General features: G+C 41.8%; 1 protein-coding gene across 1 annotated transcript in view; it reads left to right on the plus strand.

Moving 5' to 3' along the window:
* vipr2 (vasoactive intestinal peptide receptor 2) overlaps positions 1-24,952 on the plus strand; it is a 59,861-nt gene that overhangs the window by 14,482 nt on the left and 20,427 nt on the right. The window contains exons 3-4 of the mRNA XM_051686570.1: positions 2,910-3,017; positions 21,885-21,979. Coding sequence (XP_051542530.1) covers positions 2,910-3,017; positions 21,885-21,979 — 203 coding nt within the window. The remainder of the gene's footprint in view (positions 1-2,909; positions 3,018-21,884; positions 21,980-24,952) is intronic.

Here is a 24,952-nt window from a genome sequence, read left to right on the forward strand (position 1 = left end):
ACCAAGAATTCAAGAACTGTCCAATCAGAAGCAGTGTTTATAAGGTCTTAAACAATACTTAGCGAGTGACATGTGAAGTGTTTTCTCTAGGTTTAGATTCCTTCTTTTTCCTCAGAACAGAGCTGCTGTCTCCAAGCAAATGCAGCTGTTTCTTAAGACCCTAAGAGATGATAGAGATGGGGTGGTGTGGCATAGGGGTTAAACCTGCTGGCTGGTAATAGGAAAGTTTTGGTTCAATACCTACAGTGAGAGCCCATATGTAACTTTTTGCCACATCTGCCAATGGCCAGTGAATTAAGAGAATTGACTGGCCATAAATATTTTTTACCAGCCATGAAATTGTATTTGCCATTATTCTTATTAAAACATTTTTGTACCTTGGACAATAGCATTATTTAGCTGTTTTTTTCTTTTCTTGGATATTTGTGACAAATAGCATCATAAACTAGATGAGACAGTCTCTATCTCTTGGTATTATAAGTATATAGACACATCATGATTGTAGTGTCCTGTTTTTTTTTTTTTTCTTTTTTTTTTATGACAATGGAATACTCAACATAAAACTTCTGATGGTAAATTTTCTACTGGTGGAAAAGGGTGTTAGAAGACACGTGAGTCACGCCAGATGTTTTTAGTTGACGTCTTTTATGGACGTTTGATTTTATTTGCTGACATTACTGACATCATCGAGGGTCAGACTATCACACTTACTGTATAAACAATATTTTGTTTCAGTTTCTAATAATGTTACCGGCCAAGAGGTGAGCAACTCCCATAGCATTTTAATTACTCATCAATGATGCATTTGGACCTCTGTAAGGTCATATCCCTAACTTATCAGCATTTTGCATTTAAACAATTAAAGGTTTAAAATAAATAGTTTACCCAAAAATGAAAATTCTCTCATCGTTTACTCACCTTCATGCCATCCCAGATGTGTATAACGTTCTTTCTTCTGCAGAACACAAACAAAGATTTTTAGAAGAATATATCAACTCTGTAGTTTCATTCAATGCAAGTGAATGGTGGCCAGAAATTTGAAGGTCCAAAAAGCATATAAAGGCAACATAAAAGTAATCTATAAGAATCCAGCTGTTAAATCCATATCTACAGATGTGCTACGATAAATGTGGGAAGAAACAGATCAATATTTAAGTCATTTTATTATAAATCTCCAGTTTCCTTATTTGGTTTTTGGCAATTCACATTCTTCGTGCATATCACCACCTACTGGGAAGGGAGGAGAATTTATAGTAAAAAAGGACTTTTAATATTGATCTGTTTCTCATCCACACCTATCATATTGCTTCTGAAGACATGAATTAAACCACTGGAGTTTGGATCTCTTTTATTCTGCTTTTATGTCCTTTTTGGAACTTCAAAGTTATGGCCACCATTCACTTCGCATTGAATTGACCAGCAGAGCTAAGATATTCTTCTAAAAATCATTGTTTGTGTTCTGTAGAAGAAAGAAAGTCATACACATCTGGAATGGCATGAGTGTGAGTAAATGATGAGAGAATGAATATTTTTGGGTGAACTATCCCTTTGAGGCACATAGGCTCTGGTTACTCAAGGGAGATTGTCACTGTGATAAATAAACTACTGTATAGGTCACTTTGCATTATAGCATCCGCTAAATGACATTCTGTTAAGGCATTGTTGTGTGAGTTTCTTCTCAGAGAGAACCTCCTCGTACCTTTTCCCATTATAAATAACAGTTCACAAGTATGCGTGTTCATATAATCTTGAAATAATGGTAAATGGTTTAACTGCTTTGGCTTGCTGTCCGTAATATAGGGTCTCGAGTGTGAGATTTGAAATGACATCGGGCTCCAAATTTCCCACTGGACTACATAAAGAGATATAATAAATGGTAATGGATTTATGGAAGAAAATAAAGGAGGAGATGGGAAGGAGGTGGGATGCCTGAAGGATTGACGCTAGAGAGATAAGTGAGCCTTAAAATGCTCTTGCGGTGATTACGAGATTAGATTAACCTGCTCCTCGCAAAATGATGTACAAAACTCCAATAAACAGTGCTGTAAACATAGAGTAGATGCACAATGAAGACTGCATGCCCTCTCTGTGGCATTCCAGTGAGCCTGCAGAGTTGTGGATGTTGATTGATGGTGGTGGGATGTCATCCTCAAACCTCTTTGACCATCTTTCTATTTAAGTCCAGACCTGCACAACACACTCTATCCATACTTTAGACCTGAAACGTCCAATTCCTGTGGGTTGGTCTCTAGAGTTTCAATGACTTTCCTTTCTTGCTTATACAGTATATACAGTACATTTGAAGGGGTAGTTCACCCCCAAATTTTAATTATATCATCATTTACTCACCCTCATGTCATTCCAAACCCAAATTACTTTTTGCCCCTCTGTGAAACCCAAAAGGAGAATGTTAAGGACTGACAGCCACAGTCTCCTTTCCCTTGCATTTTATGGGAAAGAGCAGCATCAGCATTCAACATAATTTCTACTCTTGTTATGTCAAAATAGGTTTGGAACAACATGAGGGTGAGTAAATGATGACATAATTAAAATTTTTGGATAAACTAACACTTCAGTTCTATATAAATGACATGCATGAAGCAAGTGCCGTGCATAATTAAAACAAAAATGGAAACCATGTTCAGATACAATACTTGGTCATCGGATAAAGCTGCTTTGATGAACATGCAAAAAACAAGCAAAGACTTTCAACAGAATTAGTAAATGAATCTGGATCTTATCTTGCACTATGAAGTTTCCCAATTTCTCACACCTGTCAAACGTATGGCTAGTTTCACATAGGTCTTTACAATAACTTTGTTTTGATAAAAGTTGTGCTCTCTCTGCATATTTTTGGGATCCAGATGCTTCGTGCTCTCATTTTTCTCTCTGTTTCTACTTCCATACAGGTTGCAGGGGAATGTGGGATAATATTTCTTGCTGGCACCATGCAGATATCGGAGAGGTGGTCATCAATACTTGCCCTGCTGCCCTAAAAAATCTGTTTACCATAGATGGTAATATTTGCTTTAACACTTGCAGACTGATTCATTTTAATATTATGCCACATACTAAGATCCAAACACAAGGACACAGGGTTATTTACTTTCCCTACACATACACTCTTAAAAATAAACATATTTAACTGTTCTTTGTTGGAGCTCAGGGTTAACAAAGAACCGTTTCTGATCAAGAACCATTTTTGCTCTATAGTTATACAATATATATTCTCTTTAGGGATGTTGATACAGTTGACAATGTTTAGCTATTTTCTAGCCAATCAGATGTCTTTGAGACTTAATACAGTGTAGTGTGATTATTTCCAATTTAAAAAAAATTAGCTTGTTAAGGGATAAGAATGAATTTTTATTCTGATTTCCTGTGTGAGCATGCATGTTCGAGTGTGAGTAAATTAAAGAGTAGGGGGGTAAATCAAAGGCTGGAGTGAGTGAATCATATCTTTTCCCTTATGCCCGGATGTGCTCATTGACCCATGGACCCAAGCTGAGGGCAAAGAACCAGCACATTCTTCTCTACAGAGAAGTTGTCTGTCAAGCTCCAGAGTGTGGGAGCAGACACACAACTCTGATTCCCCAATCAGTCTATTTTCATCCCTTCTGAGCCCACTCTAACCTGCCAGTGCAGAGAGGTCATGCAGGAACACATGAACACATGTGTGCTGTTGGAAATCCACAGAGTTAAGGAGCCAAATTAGCCAAGAACATCTGCCAAGTCAACATATGTTGACTTATGAATATAGAACAAAGTTATTTTGAATCAAGCTTTCTAATGTATGGCTGAACTTTTCTCCAGTGAATCATAGCAAACATAATATATGCTCCATTAGCTGTTACCCCAGTTATTATCATACTTTTTTTCCTCGCCAAGCAGCTCTTAAAAAAAGCAATGCATTGCACTTTCTCAACCTGGTGTTTAGACAGGTATATTTTCAATCGTTTGACAGAGGTTAATGGATTGTATAGGCTAGAACAGATATATCTCTCCCATTCTGATTGTACCAGGTACATTCAGCTAAGTAGGTGCCTCTGGGTTATGTGGGCACTAAAAGGCTCAACCTAACCCTCCTCATCTGCAGTTCAAGGGATAGTTCACCTGAAAATTTAAATTTTGGCATTTTTTACTCACCCACATGCAATTTCAGACCAGAAAGAACATCAAAACTTTTTTGGAACAAAGGAGAAGTTAAGCAGAATATCAGAGCTGCTCTTTTCCGAATGTGGTGAAGCGGGAATTGACCAAGTAGGAAAAACTAGCAAATTTGCTTACATATACTTCAAATTGTAGAATTAAACCAACTACGCCACACTGGGACTTTACCCAGGGTAATTATAATCCAAAAAGGGCACACAGATTTGTTACCAAAAAGAGGCAGAGAGACATGGGCACCAGTACAAAAATAGATTTCTTTATTGAAATGAACAAAAAACAATAAACTGATAAAACCTGTTGTTGACTGGGTTGAACAGACTCGCCTATGTACCAGAGAAAATATTCACAATTTACTCCACACAGAACAAAACAAACAAAAACAGAGACTTTTCAGGGCTGATGCTTACCGGTAGCAGGGTAGGCTAGCTGAGAGCTTATCTGATCCCCTAAAAAGCACTTCACACACACACACACACAGAGTGATAAATTGAATGCAAGAGGCAAGGCTCGGCACTCAGTGAGGAAACACCACCACCAGGGGATGGAGACAGCTAGCCTCCCTACCCCGGGGATTTTCAGCTCCTAAAAAGAATGAAAACAATAACAACAACAAAAAGATTATCCAATGGATAAGCAACAAACCACACTAATGTATATAATATACTGTATACATGTGTGTCAGAACAAAGCTTTGAGATGGAGTGAAAGTTATTCCGCAGAACACATGGGGCACATCACAACACTGGCAATACCCAATGCCAAGAGAGAAACAAAAAAGAAAAGCATAAACAAATACAGGAGCAAAACAGCTGCGCCGTCCATCAATGAGGAGATCTGACAAGATTAGCACTCAAAAACCCACAGCCCGGGAGAAGAGAACAGCCTCAGACATGCAAGTCAACCTACCAGAAACAAAGCAAATAATTAAAACTAAAAATGTTTCCATCCCGAGCGATAATAACGACTGTCATTTTACATACCGGAGAGTACTGAAAACCATAATATTCTGTTGCTCAAAGTGTAAACAACAGCAGCCTGTTACCAGCATGTGAACGAGACACACAACTCAGGCTCACAACAACGAGCGGTTTACCCATTAAAAGCAACATACCTGGAAAAGACTCAGTAGTCAACACATAGCGAAGACAGACAGCAGCGGATCCAACACTAACCCAGCTACAACAGGTAAACGGGCATTAGCTAACGCATATACACCGTAGTCAGTTAGCGATACAGCTACCACAACATTATGCAGAACAGGAGATGAGTGATGACCAAACGGGCAGTTCTCACAATGATGCATACCCAAGTGATGCAGTCCAGTCCAAGAATGGGTGGCCACACAACTGTGACACACTCACAGGTGACATGTCTGAGCCTTATTATACACAAGAGCATAGGTGCTGGTTGGTTGATCTTAATCAGTCGCATGATAAGTGTAACAAATCACTTTTACAGGGAGGTGACACTCTATCCTGCTACACATTCAATGAAGGTGAATGGGGACCAGGGGGTGTCAAGCTCCAAACATATTCCAAAAGCACCATTCATATAGTCCAAATGACGTTGCTCTATTTTCCAAGTCTTCTGAAGTCATATGATAGCTTTGTGTGAGGAACGGACTGAAATTTAATTCAAAAGTCTTGAAAATCTTGCTTGACAGCAGTGGTCATCAATCAGTTACTTTGCATGGAGAAGAACAGCTTTGGTATTCTGCTATAAGGAAATCAAGCATAGCATCAGTTCAGGCAGGTCAGATGAGTCAAGCTCGCAATCAGCTGATGCTCAGCTGATCATGACGTCTACCAATACAATTCTGATACTTTTAAGAGCAGTCCTATTTAAGTCCTCCGTTTATTCTTTGTTGTTGCTGCCTCTCCATTGCATGGATGCAAGCTGCACCAGAGATTATTTAGCAGAGATGGACCACTTCTATTTACTGTAAATGAACAGGAAATATTGGAATGCCCAACCAAGTCCCGCCTTACAGGTAATAGAGCCAATCAACTTTTAGATACAGACATTGCCTGTCAATCAACTCGTTAATGCACATTAGCTATAAAAGCCATGAAAATTGCATGTTTTAGTGTAATGAGAGTTAAAGAAGCACAAATTATGATTCCAATATTATCATATTTAATTGCTGATTTGAAATATTTTCTTTGATCGGAATCTTGACCAACAGTTTTTTAGATTTCGGTGTTCCCCCATTCAAGTAGATAGGAGCTGCACTGGCATGACTGGAAACAGTCTCCCGGGAGTGTTCCAAAGATGGCCGACAGTGGACTGACTTGCTAGAAAGACTTTGGCTGCACTTAACACCCTCCTCCATCCCCAGCTACACTTCTTATACGGCAGCTTTGCTTTTTTAGTTTTCTCTACATCTGTCTTTTGTTCTGTGCTCCAAGACTACAACTGTTTGCCAGTTTGGAATTCCTATCTTAAGTGTTATTGAGCCTTGTTCTTGATCTATTAACTTGATACACAGTACTTGAAGTTCTTTAAGGGCATTTTCACACCTAGCTCATTTGAGCACTCCAACTCTCAGAGCAGTATAACGCATATATGTGAACAACCCAAGTGGTCTCAGACCCCCCAAAATGACCCAAAAGCGAATCGTACTCAGACCACCTCAGGATGTGGTCTGAGTATGGTTTGTTTGTGGGTCCTTTTATGGCTCGATTGATTTGTGCGATGTGAAAGCAAAGAGGTACCAGTCCGTTTGGCATTTTATGACATAAGTACCTGTATTACATACTTCATATTCCAGTCAGAATTACAACCCAGACCATGATTACCATGACGTGTTTTTGTGTCTCATATTCCATTCTAGTATTATTTGAGCACCTCAAATGAACAGACCAACCGCATTCAGAGCAGAGCAGATGAACCGCTGTTGATGCATGGGCCTGACTTTACTTTGCCTTTTTACATTTACTATATAAATGTGTTGTTCAAAATGGTTCATAATGTTGACAAATTATACATCTGTATAATTTGTCAACATTATGAACTTTTTTTAACTATAGTAAATATGAACTAATTTAATCAAAGTGACATCAGTTCTGGTGGGGGGGGGGGGGTGGGGAGGCATGCACATCAACAGGTTAAAGTGCTCTGATGGGCGTACCATCTACGGAGAGTCGCGCCAACCTCCCACAAAAATACAAGCGAGGGTTTTTATAGTTTAACTTTAATTATACTTGTGCAAAGGCAAATGTTCTTGACTCATACACACAATATAAATGACTCGCAAGAGGAGACGCTTGCTTGTGTCAGGAATACCCAGACTCAAAGACGGTGTTGAACCCAATGGCAGGAGTTTATTGGAACACAAACAAAAACCAACAGGTGAATAGTCGTCAAACAATAATTCTTAAGGTGGCGAACTTACAACTGGGTGCTTATGTTGGAGAGGATGATATCGAGATCGCTGGGGTGGAGAGGAATTGCTAGGAGTCTTGTGAGGAGGATGCTTGGAGGACCAGGTAAGTGAGTCCGTATTCTTTGTCAAGACCAGACAATGATTGAAAGTAGAATGGGGTTTAAGTAGAGGGGCTGATTGATGCGGTGAGAGGCAGGTGCAGGTGATCAGTAATCAGGAGAGAGAGAGAGAGAGAGGGTTGAGTGAATGTAGCAGAAGGGTCAGATGGATCCGTGACATTACACCCCCCTCCACGGACCACTCCAGAGGGACAAGCTTCCCGACCCCGTCCACGTGGAGCTGATCAGTTAGGGTGAGAGTCGTGGAAGTCGGAGAGTAGGGTCGGGTCCAGGATGTCGTCTCCTGGAATCCAAGATCTTTCAACGGGGCCATAACCTTCCCAGTCCACGAGGTACTCGAGACGACCACTGCAGCGTCGGGAGTCCAGGAAGTCTCAGATTGTGTAGACCGGTCCGTCTTCTATCTTAAGTGGCTGGGGGGGGAGGAGGAGGAATTCGAGAAGGTAAGTGACAGGATTATTTGTCTGGAGATGGTAAAGGGACCAATGTAACGGGGTCTTAGCTTTTTGCATGGGAGGCATAACCTGATGTCCCTCGTGGAGAGCCACACCTTCTGCCCAGGTTGGTAAATGGGAGTTGGGGACCTCTGGGCATCAGCATGGATCTTCTGGTGACGTGCTGCAGGTGGTGATGAACTAAGTCCCAGGCCCTCTCGCTTTCTCTAAACCAATGGTCGACAGATGGGACATCAGATGTTTCTCCAGACCAGGGGAAGACAGGAGGTTGGTAGCAGAGTACGCACTGGAAAGGTGCGAGGTTGGTGGAGGGCTGACGTAGGGAGTTCTGTGCGTACTCGGCCCAGGACAGGAAACAACTCCAATGGTTCTGGCGGTCATGGAAAAAGGTTCTGAGGAAGTGGCTGATCTCCTGGATCTTCCTTTCTGTCTGCCCATTGCTCTGCGGATGGTACCCAGATGTGAGGCTGACAGTCACCCCCAAGAGATTAAAGAAAGCCCTCCAGACTCTGGAGATGAACTGGGGATCTTGGTTGGAAATTATGTCTTCTGGGATTCAGAATACGTGGTTAAAGAGCACCTCTGCAGTTTCTAGGGTGGTGGGAAGTCCCTTGAGAGGGATTAATTTGCAGGCTTTAGAAAAACGATCCACGGTCACCAATACGCAGGTGTATCCCTCAGAGGAAGGCAGATCAGAGATAAAAATCGACCCCTAGATGTGACCAGGGTCAGCGCAGGACAGGCAGCGGAAGGAGTTTACCGGTAGGAAGCTGTAATGAGGTTCGAAATATTGCACATTCCGGACATCCCTGGACAAACCTTCTGACATCTTTATCCATGCGTGGCCACCAGGGTCCCAGGGTGGCCAGTGCCTAAGGAGGAGTGTGCAGAGTCAGTGAGTGATAAATGTTGGGAGGAAGTTTTGTCGGCGGGGCACACCGACGGAGCTGGTTCAGTGGCAGTGGCTTCGCAAATGCGATGAGCCTCTCTGAGGTACTCAAGATTCTTGTGGTCAGTCAGTACCAAAAAGGGATGTTGAGCCCCCTCTAGCCAATGTCGCCACTCCTCCAGGGCCAGTTTGATAGCCAGAAGCTCCCGATTTCTGATGTCGTAATTTTGCTTCACCGAGGAGAGCTTTCTGGAGAAAAAGGCACATGGATGAAGTAGAGATGGTTCCCCTGCTGCTGAGAAAAGGACAGCTCCTACGCCGTTTGTGGAGGCGTCAACTTCAACTACAAATGGTTTGTTTGGGTGTACAAGTAGTTGGGCTGAGGTGAAAGCGTCCTTAAGGAGTTGGAAGGTGTGTGAAGCCTCAGGGTTCCATGATAGTTTTTTGGGTTTAGATCCGAGAAGGGAGGTTAAAGGAGTAGAGAGGGTACTGTAGTTTCTGAATGAAGCGGCGGTAAAAGTTGGCAAAACCAAGGAAGCATTGAAGTTCTTTGATGGTGGTAGGAGTGGGCCAGGATTGCACAGCCTTCACTTTCCCCTCGTCCATCTGAATGCCCTCTGGGCTGATGATGTAACCTAAGAACTGGAGGGAGGTTTAATGGAAGGAACACTTCTAAGCCTTAAGGTACAGATGGTATTCTCTCAGTTTTTCCAACACAAGTGCGACGTGTAGACATGGTCGGTCTCGTTCCGGGAGTATACTAGAATGTCATCGATGTAAACGAGGATGAATCGATGGAGATACTCTAGGAACACCTCATTCATGAAGCCCTGGAATACGGAGGGGGCATTGACCAAACCATATGGCATCACCAGGTACTCATAGTGGCCGGTTGGAGTCACGAAGGCTTTCTTCCATTCACCCCCCTTTCGAATCCGAATGAGGTTGTACGTGCTGCGAAGGTCCAGCTTAGTGAAGATAGTGGCTCCTCTCAACAGTTCCAAAGCAGCAGGGACAAGGGGAAGTGGTATCGGAACTTGACCATGATCTTGTTGAGGGAGCGGTAGTCGATACAGGGTCTTAGACCTCCGTCCTTCTTTGCTACGAAGAAGAAACTCGAAGCAGCAGGGGAAGTGTAAGGGTCGATGTAACCCTGATTGAGGGCCTCCTCAGTGTTTTCCTACATTTACATTTTACGCATTTGGCAGACGCTTTTATCCAAAGCGACTTACAGTGCACTTATTACAGGTACAATCCACCTGGAGCAACCTGGTGTTAAGTGCCTTGCTCAAGGACACAATGGTGATGGCTGTGGAACCAGCAACCTTATGATTACCAGTTATGTGCTTTAGCCCACTACGCCACCACCACCACATTCCTCCATGGCCTTTTGCTCAGGAATGGATAGAGGGTAGATTTTGCCACGAGGCACTGGCTCACCGGGGATTAGGTCTATTGTGCAGTCCCATGGTCGATGAGGAGGTAGTTGTGAGGCATGTAGGGGGCAGAAGACATCCTGAAAGCGGGAATAGCAGGATGGGATTTCCACAGGGATGAAACTGGTAGGGCTCTTGATGGAGGTTGAGTTAAGACTGAGAGGAAGAGTTCTCTTGGCAGAAACCTTGGGTCTAGGAGAGGGAAGATGTGGAAAACAGGAAGGAAAGCACTGGGGTCCCCACTTCAGGACATCACCGGTTGACCAGGAGATGGCGGGGGAATTTTGAATGAGCCACGGACATCCCAAAATGATGTCAGCGGTGGAACTCTCCAGAACCAGTAGGGTAATGTCTTCGGTGTGCAAAATTCCTACTTGGAGTTTGATGGGACCCACACAGTAATGTATAATGCCCCTTCCTAAAGGCTTGCCGCCTATGGAGTGTATTTGGAGCTTGGGGTCACATGAACATCTTTGGAGTTGGAACCGGTGGCAGAGTGCGTCCGAGAAGAAGTTGCTGGCTGAGACAGAGTAGAGGAGTGCAGGTACTGAGAGAGAAAATCCAAGAGTAGTAATCGTTACACTGGTAAACAAAGGAGAGACACAGATTTTAGTAGTGTTCACGTGACTTACCAGTGAACGGGGAGGACGAACGGGACATGCAGATATTATGTGTCCAACACCACAGTACAGGCACAGACCCTGGTTCAGCCAACGTTGGTGCTCTGCCGGTGAAAGCTGAAAAGCATCCATCTGCATGGGTTTGCCATCAGGTTCTGGAGAGTGGTAAGGGGACTTCTATGGAGGAAACATCAGGGACTGTTCAGAGAGCAACTCCGAGGCAATGCTTCATTCGATTGGTTACTCAGATGGAGAGTTGGATGAAGCGCTCCAGACCCATGATGTCGTCATAGGATGTGAGATGCAGCTGTAGCATTGGTTCGAGCCCCAGGCGATAGGTGGTGAGAAGAGCGGCCTCATTCCAACCACTGGATGCTGCCAGAGTGCGGAACTTGAGGGCATAGTCGGTGATGGAACTGTTACCCTGACGGAGATTATGGAGTTGTTCAGCTGCTGAAGTGTCACCCTCAGATCATCCAAACACTTCCTTAAAATGTTGGATGAAGCTATCCAGAGACTGTGTTACTGGGCTGTTTTGATCCCAGAGTGAATGGGCCCACTGTAGCGCTCTTCCGGCCAACAAGGAGATGATGTCAGCAACTTTTGCATGCTCCATGGGAATACGGTGCGGCTGCATCTCTAGGACGAGCGAACACTGCAGTAAGAAGCCGCCGCAGTCCTCCACCGATCCAGAGTAGGACGCTGGATTGACCACGGGACTGGCGGAAAAGACTGGAGAAGAAATTGCGGAAGTGCTAGGCGAGGTCGGAGATTCTGAGGGATTTGCCGGAGGGATGAGTGCTCGTCGGAAAGTGTAAATCAGCTCCTGGACTGGGTCCGAACCAGCTGGGTTCATGGCTTCTGTCAGTCTGGTCTTCTGTCAGGAATACCCAGACTCGAAGATGGTGTTGAACCCAACGGCAGGAGTTTATTGCAACACAAACAAAAACCAACAAAAACCAACAGGTGAATAGTAATCAAGCGATATAGTTCTGACGTGTAGTGATGAGCAGTGATGAAGGACTGGGATAATTCTGGAGAGGGATATTCTTAAGGTGGCGAACATACAGCTGGGTGCTTACGTTGGAGAGGATGATAACGGGATCACTGGAGAGGAATTGTTAGGAGATCGGGATTGCTGGAGTGGAGAGGAATTGCCAGGAGTCTTGCGAGGAGGATGCTTGGAGGACAAGGTAAGTGAGTCTGCATTCTTTGTCGAGACCAGACAGTGATTGAAAGCTGAATGGGGTTTAACTAGAGGAGCTGATTGACGCGGTAATGAGAGGCAGGTACAGGTGATCAGTAATCAGGAGAGAGAGAGGGTTGAGTGAATGTGGCAGAATGGTCAGATGGATCTGTGACAGCTTGCTCCATTACTCTCAAGATGATAGATAAAGGAACATATTTTCAAATGCACATAGAATTACAAATGTTTTCCTTCATGCGAAATAAGGGCTTCTAGGTTAAATCGGAGAGCCTTAACATAACGTGAGAGAGTAAAGAATTTAGGACAGAAATCCAGTATACATTATTACTATTGCATAATGTAATATAATTGGCGGTGTTGTCTGGGTTTCATAAATTATATAACATATAAAATATTACTTTTTATGTAATTATTTCCCTGTGCAAATTTTTTTTAATGAAAAATTCAATATTTTTAAAGCCTCATAGTGCAAAGCATCATATAGCCTTGTTTTATTTTATGATTTCAAGTTAAATATCTTAATATACTTAAAGTGTAGGCCTATCTGTAATAAGCCTACATACACCTTAAGAAGCATGACAATTTGTATGACAATTGCTTATTATGATAATCAATTATGCAAATATTTATGAAATAATTATATTGTCAGCAAAATTTCATAATGGTGACAGCCCTAGCTGCAGTGGGGTCTGAGTTTTTAAGGAGCTGTGGTGTGAACAGCTAGGGGTCTGAGACCACATTAATGTGAAGAGGACCAAAAAAGAAACTGGGTCCTCCTTTAAGTCCACTTATATTGTGAATACCAAAAGCACTGAGGTCATTTGCAGCTGGTTCCCTTTAACCGAACTGGGTTTGGTTCACTTAAAACGTACTATATGTGAAACCACCCTAAGTGTCCATTTAATCTATTATGCATTGAAGGATTGTACCACGTTGCACTGTCAGAATGTTTTTTAAAAAATGGAACAATGTTGTAATAATTCTGCTGGATCTGTTCTGTTACCCCTGTAGGGTTTTATTTGCTGCACTCCCTGCTCTCTCCATGCATAACTGCATGGATAGGCGGAGAGTTTGCCCAGATTGCGAACAGATTGCTTTAATTCTTTATAGGTGAATAAAGTATTCATTCAAGTATTCAAGTCAAGTATTCATTTGACGGAAGTGGTCCAGACTGAACTCATTTTGTGTTCCACAGAAGAAGAAAAAATACCATACAGAGTTGAAATTACATGAGGGTGAGTAAAAGATGACAAAATTTTCATTTTGGCTGAACTATTCCTTTAAGCATATGTAGGTTGCATTATTACAGTACACCTGCATACCCTACAGTGGCCCTCTGGAGAATGGATAAAATTACATCGTGTGAAGCTTTTTCCTTGTCTCAGTTGCTAATGTCATGTTAGATGTAAAGGTTTTGGACTGATGCACCATGCACGGAATGGAAAGTAGCTGTCTGTCAAATGCGTGCTAGTGCAAAGCTCTGCTGCTTTGCTTTTGTGTCCCTGAATGGCAGTTAGAAGCAACAAAGCCATCCCACATTGTACTTGTGCAAAGCACTTATCCTTCCTGACAAATCCATGATTTGATTACTGTTCTGACCATCTGAATTCAAGATAAGAGCTCACATGTTGACGTAAATTAGCGGATCTCTATGAATAGGCCTAAAAAGGTGGCCCGGCTTTTCAAAGATGGGTTAGTTGGTGCCTATATAAAGCCTGAATCTGTTTGTACAGACTTGCTCATTTGTTAGGGTTTTATATGTGTGTGTGGTTAAGTGCATGTGTGCACATGTGATTCTGTATGATCTTTTCTTTCTGCTGGGTGTGTGAGCTTGTGTGGGTGTGTATTTGGGGGCGATTTGTTTCATAGTGTACGTAGACAAAAATAAATCTCCATGTTGATACATGTCAGGGGAGTTTACATTCTCTCTCTCTCACTCACGAAGTGCTCTACAGCAATGCTGTCATGCTCTTTCTGCATATCCGGCCCCGTGAAAATCCATTACATATTCATTCTGCTTTCCTCTCAGCTCTAAAATATACATAGATATACCCGTGTTACATAGAGCACTAGATAAAACATCAGAAGTACTTTAACTTGAAATGTTTTCACAATCACATAGTGCTGATATGAATAACTGGTTATGTTATTAATTATGTTGGTTTCTGCTGCCTTTTATAGGTCAGTCGTCTAATGAAAGTAAGTTTTAAAGGGATAGTTTATCCAAAAATGAAAATTCTATTTTCATTTACCCTCATGCCATACCAGATGTGTATGACTTTCTTTCTTCAGCAGAACACAAAGATTTTTAGAACAATATCTCATCTCTTTATGTCCATACAATGCAAGTGAATGGTGATCAGACGTTTGTAGCTCCAAAAATAATATAAAGGAAACATAAAAGTAATCCATATGAATCCAGCGTTTAAATCCATATCTTCAGAAACAATATACAGTAAAAGTCCTTTTTTACTCTAAATTTCCACTTTAACTTTCACTTTCAGATGTGAAAGTGAAACTAAACAGGCACCAAATGTGACTTTCAGATGTAAAAGTGAAAGTGTAAATTTAGAATAAAATAAGGATTTAAATTTTCATCTGTTTCTCACCCACACCCATTTTCTTGCTTCAGAATATATGGATTTAACCACTGGAGTCTTATGGATTACTTCTATGTTTTCTTTGTGTGCTTTTTAGGAGCCACAAAGGTCTAATCAACATCCACTTGCATTATATGGACCTACAGAGCTGAGGTATTCTTCTAAAAATCATTGTTTGTGTTCTGCTAAAGAAAGAAAGTCATACACATCTGGAATGGCATGAGGGTGAGAAAATTATAAGAGAATTTTCCTCTTTGGGAGAACTATCCCATTAAGTCCTTTTTTGCTTTAAATTCTCCCCCCTGTCCAGTAAGTGGCAAAATGCACGAGCACCGCTGGAGTCGTATGGATTACTTTTATGCTGCCTTTACATGCTTTTTTTTTTTTTTTTTTAAATGAAAATATTTTTTTATATGCTTTTAAGTTTTAGACCCTGTGGACATGCATTGTATGGACCTTCAGAGCTGAGATATTCTTCTAAAAATCTTTGTGTTTAGCAGAAGAAAGAAAGTCATATACTGTCTGGGATGAGAATCTTCATACTGAAAATTTGTGTATGAATAGGCCTTTACTCTTTGCAAAAGTAAATAAAGCACATACAATTATAATTTAATAATAAAATTTTAATTAAGGAAAGTGTTTTGTTCACTCCACCAAGATATATCTTACTAAGGAAATTCACTAGATTCAAATTAAAAGATCAATCTGATTTTCTGATTTTCTTGAACATGGGTCTGTGTAGTGTTAGAATGTTCTGATAACGTTAAATGTGGTCATGTTGTACACTGTATTTGCCTGTCAGCTCTTCTTCTCCAGGTGTAATGGTGGTCACTGGTGCAGTGCTATGTGTGGGAGGCCGTTGTTTAATACAGAGACTATTAGCAAAACACGCAGACATTTAGTGCATGAAACACAAATACACTGCATAGTTCACACTCACCCCCTTGCTCAGCCTTGACTGAATGCAGTAGCAGTTTTAATTACCACGCAAACCACGCAATTGCGTGGGACCCCGGACTCGGGGGGGGGGGGCCCCGCACCGTTTGGAAAGCTCCGCAAAAATATGCTTAAGGGGTGACATGTTGTTCTGGGTACACGTGCGAATACGCTGTTGTCAGCGCTCTTGGAGCGGTTCTTACTTTAGAAGCCGCAGGGGTCAGGACAGTTGAGTTTTTTTAAGTAGGGTTCGGGTTTGTAATTTATGAAAAAATATATAGGCCGTCCGAAATTGTTTCGCGACGCACAAGCGGATGAGTTTGGGGCTGTTCACACGAACGTCTTTTTGCCTGCGTCTGCTCTGTTTTGCCATTGTTTTACTGTGTAAACACCCGCTGGACGAATGTCCATACATGCTGCACCGTGTCTTGGTGTTTCTTCAGAATTTTGCCTACAATGCTTACATAAAATACAGCCATAGCGTCAGAATATAAGCTCCAGGTGAAAGAAAATAAGACAGGAATATATTACTATTGTATACAACAAATCCTCAAAGTAATACAATATTTTTATCATATTATAATGGCAAACTGGACAACAATAAATAATTGTTGGGTTATAAAATTAATAAATAACAACTGAATTCCAAAATGTTACTGGGTGAAGTAGTAGGTTTTGCACACCCTGTTCAAAAAAATTAGTTTTGTATAAATTTATGTAGGTAAATATTGTTTTTTTTTATTACTGTATTGTGGAAAAACTGGAAAACATGCATGAATTATCTTTAACTAGATTTTTATTTCATTAAACATTTTGAATGTACTTGGCTAGAATGGTTGATAGGATGAATTTAAAATTATGATTTAAAATACATTTTATGTAATTTAAGCAAAAATTTTCAAAATGGGGCACCAGCATGGTCAGTTGCTTGGGGCCTCAGAAATCGTAAACCCGCCCCTGACTGAATACATCAGTGATGTACAAAGTATTCCATTATCAGTAGTGCTATATGGATTTACAAGTATAATAAGTGAGTGAAGCCCATGTAGCTGGAAAACTCTTGTGTGTAGGAATGTCGTTATGTCCCTGGACATATTTTAATTGTATTTTTATTTGTGATCATTTGTTATTTACATCCATGGATGTATGGCTTTGGCCTTGTTGCAATTCTGGAGTTTCTTTGTTTTTGTTCCTACTTTGTCATCTCTCTCTCTCTCTCTCTCTCTCCGCAGTTTGCAGCAGGAGCTGTAGCCAAGAAAGTTCTTTCCAACACGATACCATTGAGCCTAGTGGTGACCCCATGTTGGTGATAAAGTTAAAGGAGCTAGAGCTCTTAATTCAAAAGCAAGAGTGTGAGGGTCAGCTAATTAGGCTTCGTATTGTGTAAGCAGAAGCAGATCACGATATTAACCTGCGTGAATTAGATCTGCGGGCTCTGGAAATGCTTAGTACACCTGCTTCTTTGCCTCGCTCCAGACTTCCCTCTGCAACTACACCTGGTGCCCAAAATCCCAGTTACATGTCTTCTAAGGTACAGTCTGATTTTGATGTCAGCGAGTACATCAAACGTGTACCCCCATTTAGAGAAGCTGAAGGAGACCCCTATTTTGTTGTGTTTGAGAGAGTGGCAGCAAAGCTGAAGTTGCCGTAAGATATGTGGGCTTTTACTGTTCCAATGCAATTTAGTAGGTAAAGCACAAGAGGTCTCTTCAGCCTTGCCTATTGAACAGTTGCTCGATTATGATTGTGTCAAATCTGCAGTGCTTGGGGCTTATAAGTTGGTGCCAGAAGCATACAGACACAAATTTCATGATCACTCAAAAACAGCCAAACTTTCATTGAGTTTGCCAGAGAAAAAGGCTCCCTTTGAAAAATGGTGTCTAGCTAGCAAGACCAACAGTTTTGAACAGCTCCAACAATTGATCCTGCTAGAAGACTTTAAAAGTTGTATGCTGGATAAAGTTGTTCATTTATATGAACTAAATGTAACTTCACTCGACAATGCTGCAGTTGTTGCTGATGAATTTGTGCTGACACACAGAAGTATTTCCTTCTGTGCCTCAGACTGAAAATCCATGTTTGGTTGTTGAAGGTCAAGATAGAGAAACGTCTCAAGTTTTCTTGCAGTCTGCCAAAAATGAGGTGCAATCTTAAAGCGATCGGAAGTCTGGTTCCAAATGTGCAGGGGACGGGCAATTTTGTTTCTACTGCCTCGATCCTGGCCATCTGAATGCAAAGCCTGGAAGCAGAAAAACTCTGCGGGGAAACCTAAAAGTGTAGCTTTTGCTCTAAGTTCCCGTTGCTGATCCTCCTCATTTGCTGTCCAAACCCTCTGTGTACGAACTTTCTTTTGACTAATTCTGTGTCTCTCTCTAACAATTCTGAGCCCAAGCCCATCTTGATATTGAGACACCGGAGCAGCACTGTCGTTCATTTTCAAGAGTGTTTTGTTTTTTTATTCAGACTCCTCCGCTGGCACCAATGTGCTAATTCAGGGCGTTGAATTGAGCTGTGTCAAATTGCTTTTACACAATGTATATAAACTCAGCAAAAAAAATTTCCCTTTTTCAGGACACTGTATTTTAAAGATAATTTTGAAAAAATCCAAATAACTTTACAGATCTTTATTGTAAAGGGTTTAAACAATGTTTTCCATGCTTGTTCAATGAACCATAAACAATTAATGAACATGCACCTGTGGAATGGTTGTTAAGACACTAACAGCTTACAGACGGTAGGCAATTAAGGTCACAGTTATAAAAACTTAGGACACTAAAAAGACCTTTCTATTGACTCTGAAAAACACCAAAAGAAAGATGCCCAGGGTCCCTGCTCATCTGCGTGAACGTGCCTTAGGCATGCTGCATGGAGGCATGAGGACTGCAAATGTGGCCAGGGCAATAAATTGCAATCTCCGTACTGTGAGACACCTAAGACAGCGCTACAGGGTGACAGGAAGGACAGCTGATCATCTTTACAGTGGATTACCACGTGTAACAACACCTGCACAGGATCGGTACATCTGAATATCACACCTGCGGTACAAGATGGCAACAACAACTACCTGAGTTACACCAGGAACGCACAATCCCTCCATCAGTGCTCAGACTGTCCGCAAAAGGCTGAGAGAGGCTGGACTGAGGGCTTGTAGGCCTGTTGTAAGGCAAGTCCTTACCAGACATCACCGGCAACAACGTTGCCAATGGGCACAAACCCACCTTCGCTGGACCAGACAGGACTGGCAAAAAGTGCTCTTCACTGATGAGTTGCGGTTTTGTCTCACCAGGGGTGATGGTCAGACTCTCGTTTATTGTGGAAGGAATGAGCGTTACACCAAGGCCTGTACTCTGGAGCTGGATCGATTTGGAGGTGGAGGGTCTGTCGTTGTCTGGGGCGGTGTGTCACAGGATCATCGGACTGAGCTTGTTGTCATTGCAGGCAATCTCAATGCTGTGCTTTACAGGGAAGACATCCTCCCTCAGGTGGTACCCTTCCTGCAGGCTCATCCTGACATGACCCTCCAGCTTGACAATGCCACCAGCCATACTGCTCGTTCTGTGCATGATTTTCTGCAAGACAGGAATGTCAGTGTTCTGCCATGGCCAGCGAAGAGCCCAGATCTCAGTCCCATTGAGCATGTCTGGAACCTGTTGGATCGGAGGGTGAGGGCTAGTACCATTCCCCCAAGAAATGTCCGGGAACTTGCAAGTGCCTTGGTGGAAGAGTGGAGTAACATCCCACAGCAAGAACTGGCAAATCTGGTGCAGTCCATGAGGAGGAGATGCACTGCATTACTTAATGCATCTGGTGGTCACACCAGATACTGACTGTTACTTGATTGATTTTGACCCCCCCCTTTGTTCAGGGACACATTATTCCATTTCTGTTAGTCACATGTCTGTGAAACTTGTTCAGTTTATGTCTTAGTTGTTGAATCTTTATTTTCATAAAAATATTTACACGTTATGTTTGCTGAAAATAAAAGCAGTTGAAAGTGAGAGGACATTTCTTTTTTTTGCTGAGTTTATGACATCTGATCTCATCACAGGTACTGTTAAGCTGGGCGTGTGCTCTCAGTTACCTGTGGATGGCTTGAGTCTCATCTTGGGGAATCTTGCAGGTGGTAAAGCGTTTCGCTGTCCAGTTGTTGCAGATGAGCCTGACGACTATGATCTGACATGTCTAAGAAGTTTCCCTCTGTGTTGCCTGCTTGTGATGTGACTCTTGCATGGGCATGGAAAAACAAAGTTGTTGTTGACCTCCCTGATTCGTTCTTGGCTTCTCCACCTGAGCCAAGTGAGTGTAAACTATCATTCAACCTCAAACCTCCTAAACCTGTTCCCATTGTTTTTGGGGCTGTCCCACCAACCATTTATAGTCCTGAGGTGGATGGTCACAATTATTCAAATCTCCTGTATGCGTTTGCAGAGAATGTTGTTGCAGATGCACTTACTAATACTGGAGATGAATTTGTGTGGTGACTTTTTTTTTTTTTTCAAAATAGAAAACAATTTTTCAAACCCAGGTTTGTAATTTAAGGGTGGGTGTGTTATGTCCCTGGACATATTTTAATTGTATTTTTATTTGTGATAATTTGTTATTTACATCCATGGATGTATGGCTTTGGCAATTCTGGAGTTTCTTGTTTTTGTTCCTACTTTGTCGGCTCTCTCCCTCTTGCAGGCTTATCAACACCAGGTGTATGCAATAATCAGTCCTTTGTTGGGATTGGTTGGTGGGGAGAGGGAAGCAGAATAAAGCCCAGGCAGATCTCCACTGCAGGAGCTTCCTCTTTTCTGTTCCAGACTGTTGTTAATGTGCATGTGTTGCTGCATATTCTTGTTGCTGCATATTCTTGTTGCTGCATATTCTTGTTGCTGCATATTCTTGTTGCTGCATATTCTTGTTGCTGCATATTCTTGTTGCTGCATATTCTTGTTGCTGCATATTCTTGTTGCTGCATATTCTTGTTGCTGCATATTCTTGTTGCTGCATATTCTTGTTGCTGCATATTCTTGTTGCTGCATATTCTTGTTGCTGCATATTCTTGTTGCTGCATAGCTGTAGTTGCTGGTTACTGTATTGGAAGTAACTTGATTCTTTGGACTGAGGGTGATCTCTGTCATTTTAAGTTGAGCAGTTCTTTTTATTTTTTTTTAATATAATATTGTAACTGGTACATTTATATAAGGAAGTTGTAGGGAGGTGGGTGCCATTTAGTTTAATCTTGTATCTTCTCCTGTGTTTAGCTCCTTTCGAGGGAGTTAGGGTAAATTTTATATTGTTTAATTGCATTTTATTTAAGTTTTGTCTTCCCACTAGTAATTGTACTTTTGTTGTTTTGGCCTTGCCCCCTCCTGAAGCCTTTGATACTTCCTTTTCTGTTTCTTTTAACAAGAGTCTTAAATGTTATCAGGAGACTCTTCTTCACTCTAGATCATACAGCATTTCTGTTTATCATTCTTGAGTTCTTCATTTGATATGCAATTATTTTATTTCTTTTTTTTTTTTTTTAATAGGTTTCTTTAATGTTTCTTTGAGCTAAGATTTTCTATGTAGCTGACAAAGCAGTACCAAAACACCCAGAGGAAGTTGTGTGTGGTTGCTCTCATAACTCCAGGAGACTTAATGGAGTTATTAGTTATGTTTCATTGCAGTATCAATTCAGTCTCAGATGCTGTTTCTAAAATTCCTTAGGAGAAATAAAAACTGAAACAGGCAATTGTTGACAGTAAAATGACAGAGCAATAAAATTTAAATTTGAGAGCATTGCTCAGATTTTGGTCTCGGAAGAATTTGATGAGAAATACTTTAGTTCATAGTGAAATATCTTGTATATTAGCAAATATGAGCACAGCTTGAGACATTTTTTTTTCAATCTTTTCTGAAACTCTTGAAGAGACATGAGATTAGTAGGGTGTTTTTTTCTGAGGACTTGTGATTTTCTTTCCTATGGGCATTCATTAGGATACATTATCGTTCCAAACTGCAACTAATCAGACTGATTTTGTGTACAGAATAGAATGAACGGAACCGGTATTAATGAACTAATATCTGTTTGTTTTAGGGATCATTACAAGAAACTGCACTACACAAGGCTGGTCTGACGTGTATCCTAGCATCCACAGCGTTTGCTTTGAGTCTAATCCAAACTCAACCAAGGTAAGTGAGTGAACTTGAGCAAGAACAAAAGTTAAATCTTTCCCAGACTCTCAGAAGGGCATAACTAGCTTCAATAAGCAACAATGCCCCATTGAATAGATTAACAGAAAAGGGGGTTCACTGCAAACACAAAGTGACCTAAAGTCATTGGTTTTTTAATAAAAGTTGGCAACTTTTGGGGACAGATGTAGCATCAACTGTAGGCCATGCGATGGGACAAAGTTTAGTAAAGTTCAACATTATGCAAATGAACAGTGACCTGATGCTGCATCAACTAATGGCAGTGAAGACATTGGACCAAATGTAATTTGTCCTCTGTGAGATATTGTAGTTGAGTGTAGGCAAGATGGAGCACTTAATGTTACTGTGACCAAATTTCACTGTTCCATATGATTTGTCTGTCTATATACAGGGATGTAATAAATTATCAATTGCCAGTTTTCTGAGTGACATTAATTCAAGCAATAATTTTTCATCTCGTTCATGATATAATCAAATCACTTTTATTGTCACACAACCATATACAAGTGCAATAGTGTGTGGAATTCTTGGGTGCAGCTCCGAGCAACATAGTAGTCGTGACAGTGATGAGACATATACCAGTTTACAATAAACATCAGATTTACGCAACACAATTTAAAATCTAATATACACCTAATTACACACACCACAATATACAAATAATAACCTACAATGTACAGTATACAATACACACAATATAGAATACACATTATACAATAAAAAAAAATTGTGTGTATATATAGTGTATATATAAAATATACAGTAGGTTGTATTGTACTGTATTGACATTCAGGCTGTCAGCTGATAGTAAGTTGCCAGTGTGTTGTTAAGAGAGAATATAATTTATGACAGTCCGGTGTGAGATAAGATTAATAAAGTGCAGTTCTGTTGTATTTTGATCGTGAGAGATCAAGAGTTCAGGAGTCTGATTGCTTGGGGGAAGAAGCTATCATGGAGTCGGCTGGTGCGGGTCCTAATGCTGCGATACCGCCTGCCTGATGGTAGCAGTGAGAACAGCCCATGGCTCGGGTGGCTGGAGTCTCTGATCCTCAGCTTTTTTCACACCGCCTGGTATATATGTCCTGGAGGGAGGGAAGCTCACCTCCGATGATGTGTCTGGCAGTTCGCACCACCCTTTGCAGGGCTTTGCGGTTGTGGGCGGTGCTATTGCCGTACCAGGCAGAGATGCAGCCAGTCAGGATGCTCTCTACAGTGCTGGTCTAGAACTGTGTGAGGATGTGGCAGTTCATTCCAAACTTCCTCAGCCGTCTTCGGAAGAAGAGGCGCTGATGAGCCTTCTTCACAACGGCCTCAGTGTGGACCAACCATGTGAGTTCCTCAGTGATGTGGACACCCAGGAACTTGAAGCTGCTGACTCTCTCCACTGGTGCTCCATTAATGGTGATGGGGCTGTGTTCTCTTTCTCTTCTCCTGAAGCCCACCACAAGCTCCTTTTGTCTTACTGACATTGAGGGAGAGGTTGTGCTCCTGACACCAGTGTGTCAGAGTGTGCACCTCATCTCTGTAGGCTGTTTCATCATTGTCAGTGATCAGACCTACCACCGTTGTATCATCAGCAAACTTAATGATGGCATAGGAGCTGTGTGTTGCCACACAGTCATGTGTATACAGGGAATACAGGAGTGGGCTGAGAACACAGCCCTGCGGGGCTTCAATGTTGAGGGTCAGTGATGTTGCTGCCCATTCTAACCACCTGGCATCTGCTTGACAGGAAGCTGTCAAGAGAGCTGTTTAAGCCCAGAGCCTGGAGTCTCACACAAAGCTTGGAGGGCACTATGGTGTTGAATGCTGAGCTGTAGTCTACAAACAGCATTCTCACACAAGTATTCTTTTCCAGGTGGGAGAGAGCAGTGTATAGTGTAGATGCAATGGCATCATCAGTGGAGCGGTTGTTGCGGTAAGCAAACTGCAATGGGTCCAGTGATGGAGGCAGCACAGAGGAGATGTAATCTCTGATTAGTCTCTCAAAGTATTTGCTGATGATGGGGGTCAGACCAACAGGATGCCAGTCATTTAAGCAAGTGATTTTGGATTGCTTTGGAACAGGCACAATGGTGGACGTTTTAAAGCATGTGGGGACTACAGACAAAGAGAGGGAATGGTTGAAAATGTCCGTAAAACACCAGCCAGTTGGTTTGCACACGCTCTGATGACATGGCCCGGAATGCCGTCTGGACCCGTGGCTTTATGGATATTCACCCGTCGGAAGGATCGGGTTACATCCGCTACAGAGATGGAGAGTGAACTATCCTCTGTAGCTTCGGCCGCAAGAGCTCTCTCCGTGAGGGCGGTGTTATTTCCCTCGAAATGAGCATAAAAAGTATTTGGCTCATCTGGGAGAGAGGCAGCGGTGTTCACGGCAGAGTTTTTATTCCCTTTAAAGTCCGTGATGATGTTAGTTCCCTGCCACATGCTTCTAGAGTTGGTGGTTTTGAACTGTCCTTTATTCTTGTTCTTGTACTGACGTTTTGCTGTTCTGATTGCTTGTTTATGCTCCTCCGCGTTCCCGGAATTAAAAGCGGAGGTCCGCGCATGAAGTGCCACGCGAACATTGCTATTAATCCAAGGTTTCTGAGGATGGTATTTATTATGCACAGCTGCAGTTTATATACAGACATACACAAACATACATTTTTAGCATCAAGATTACTTGTCAAAATAGACATCTTATTTTTATCAGTAATACATCCCATTTGTCATAAAAGCTATGGGTAGTTGCGCAGCCACCCAATAACTTTAGAGTGACCAGCAGTAGGAATGCCTGCCAACGACCAAAGAGTACAGCAACCTGGCGACATCCAGCGATAAAATCAATGTATGTGTGAACATGGCATAACACTGTAAACAGTATTAGGATCAGTGTATTAACCATCCTGAAGGAGGTACGCATGAATGGTGTCGCGAAAGGAAGATATTTTATCTGAGAGGCAC

The sequence above is a fragment of the Myxocyprinus asiaticus genome, chromosome 44, assembly GCF_019703515.2.
Source record: "Myxocyprinus asiaticus isolate MX2 ecotype Aquarium Trade chromosome 44, UBuf_Myxa_2, whole genome shotgun sequence".
Lineage (NCBI taxonomy): Eukaryota > Metazoa > Chordata > Actinopteri > Cypriniformes > Catostomidae > Myxocyprinus > Myxocyprinus asiaticus.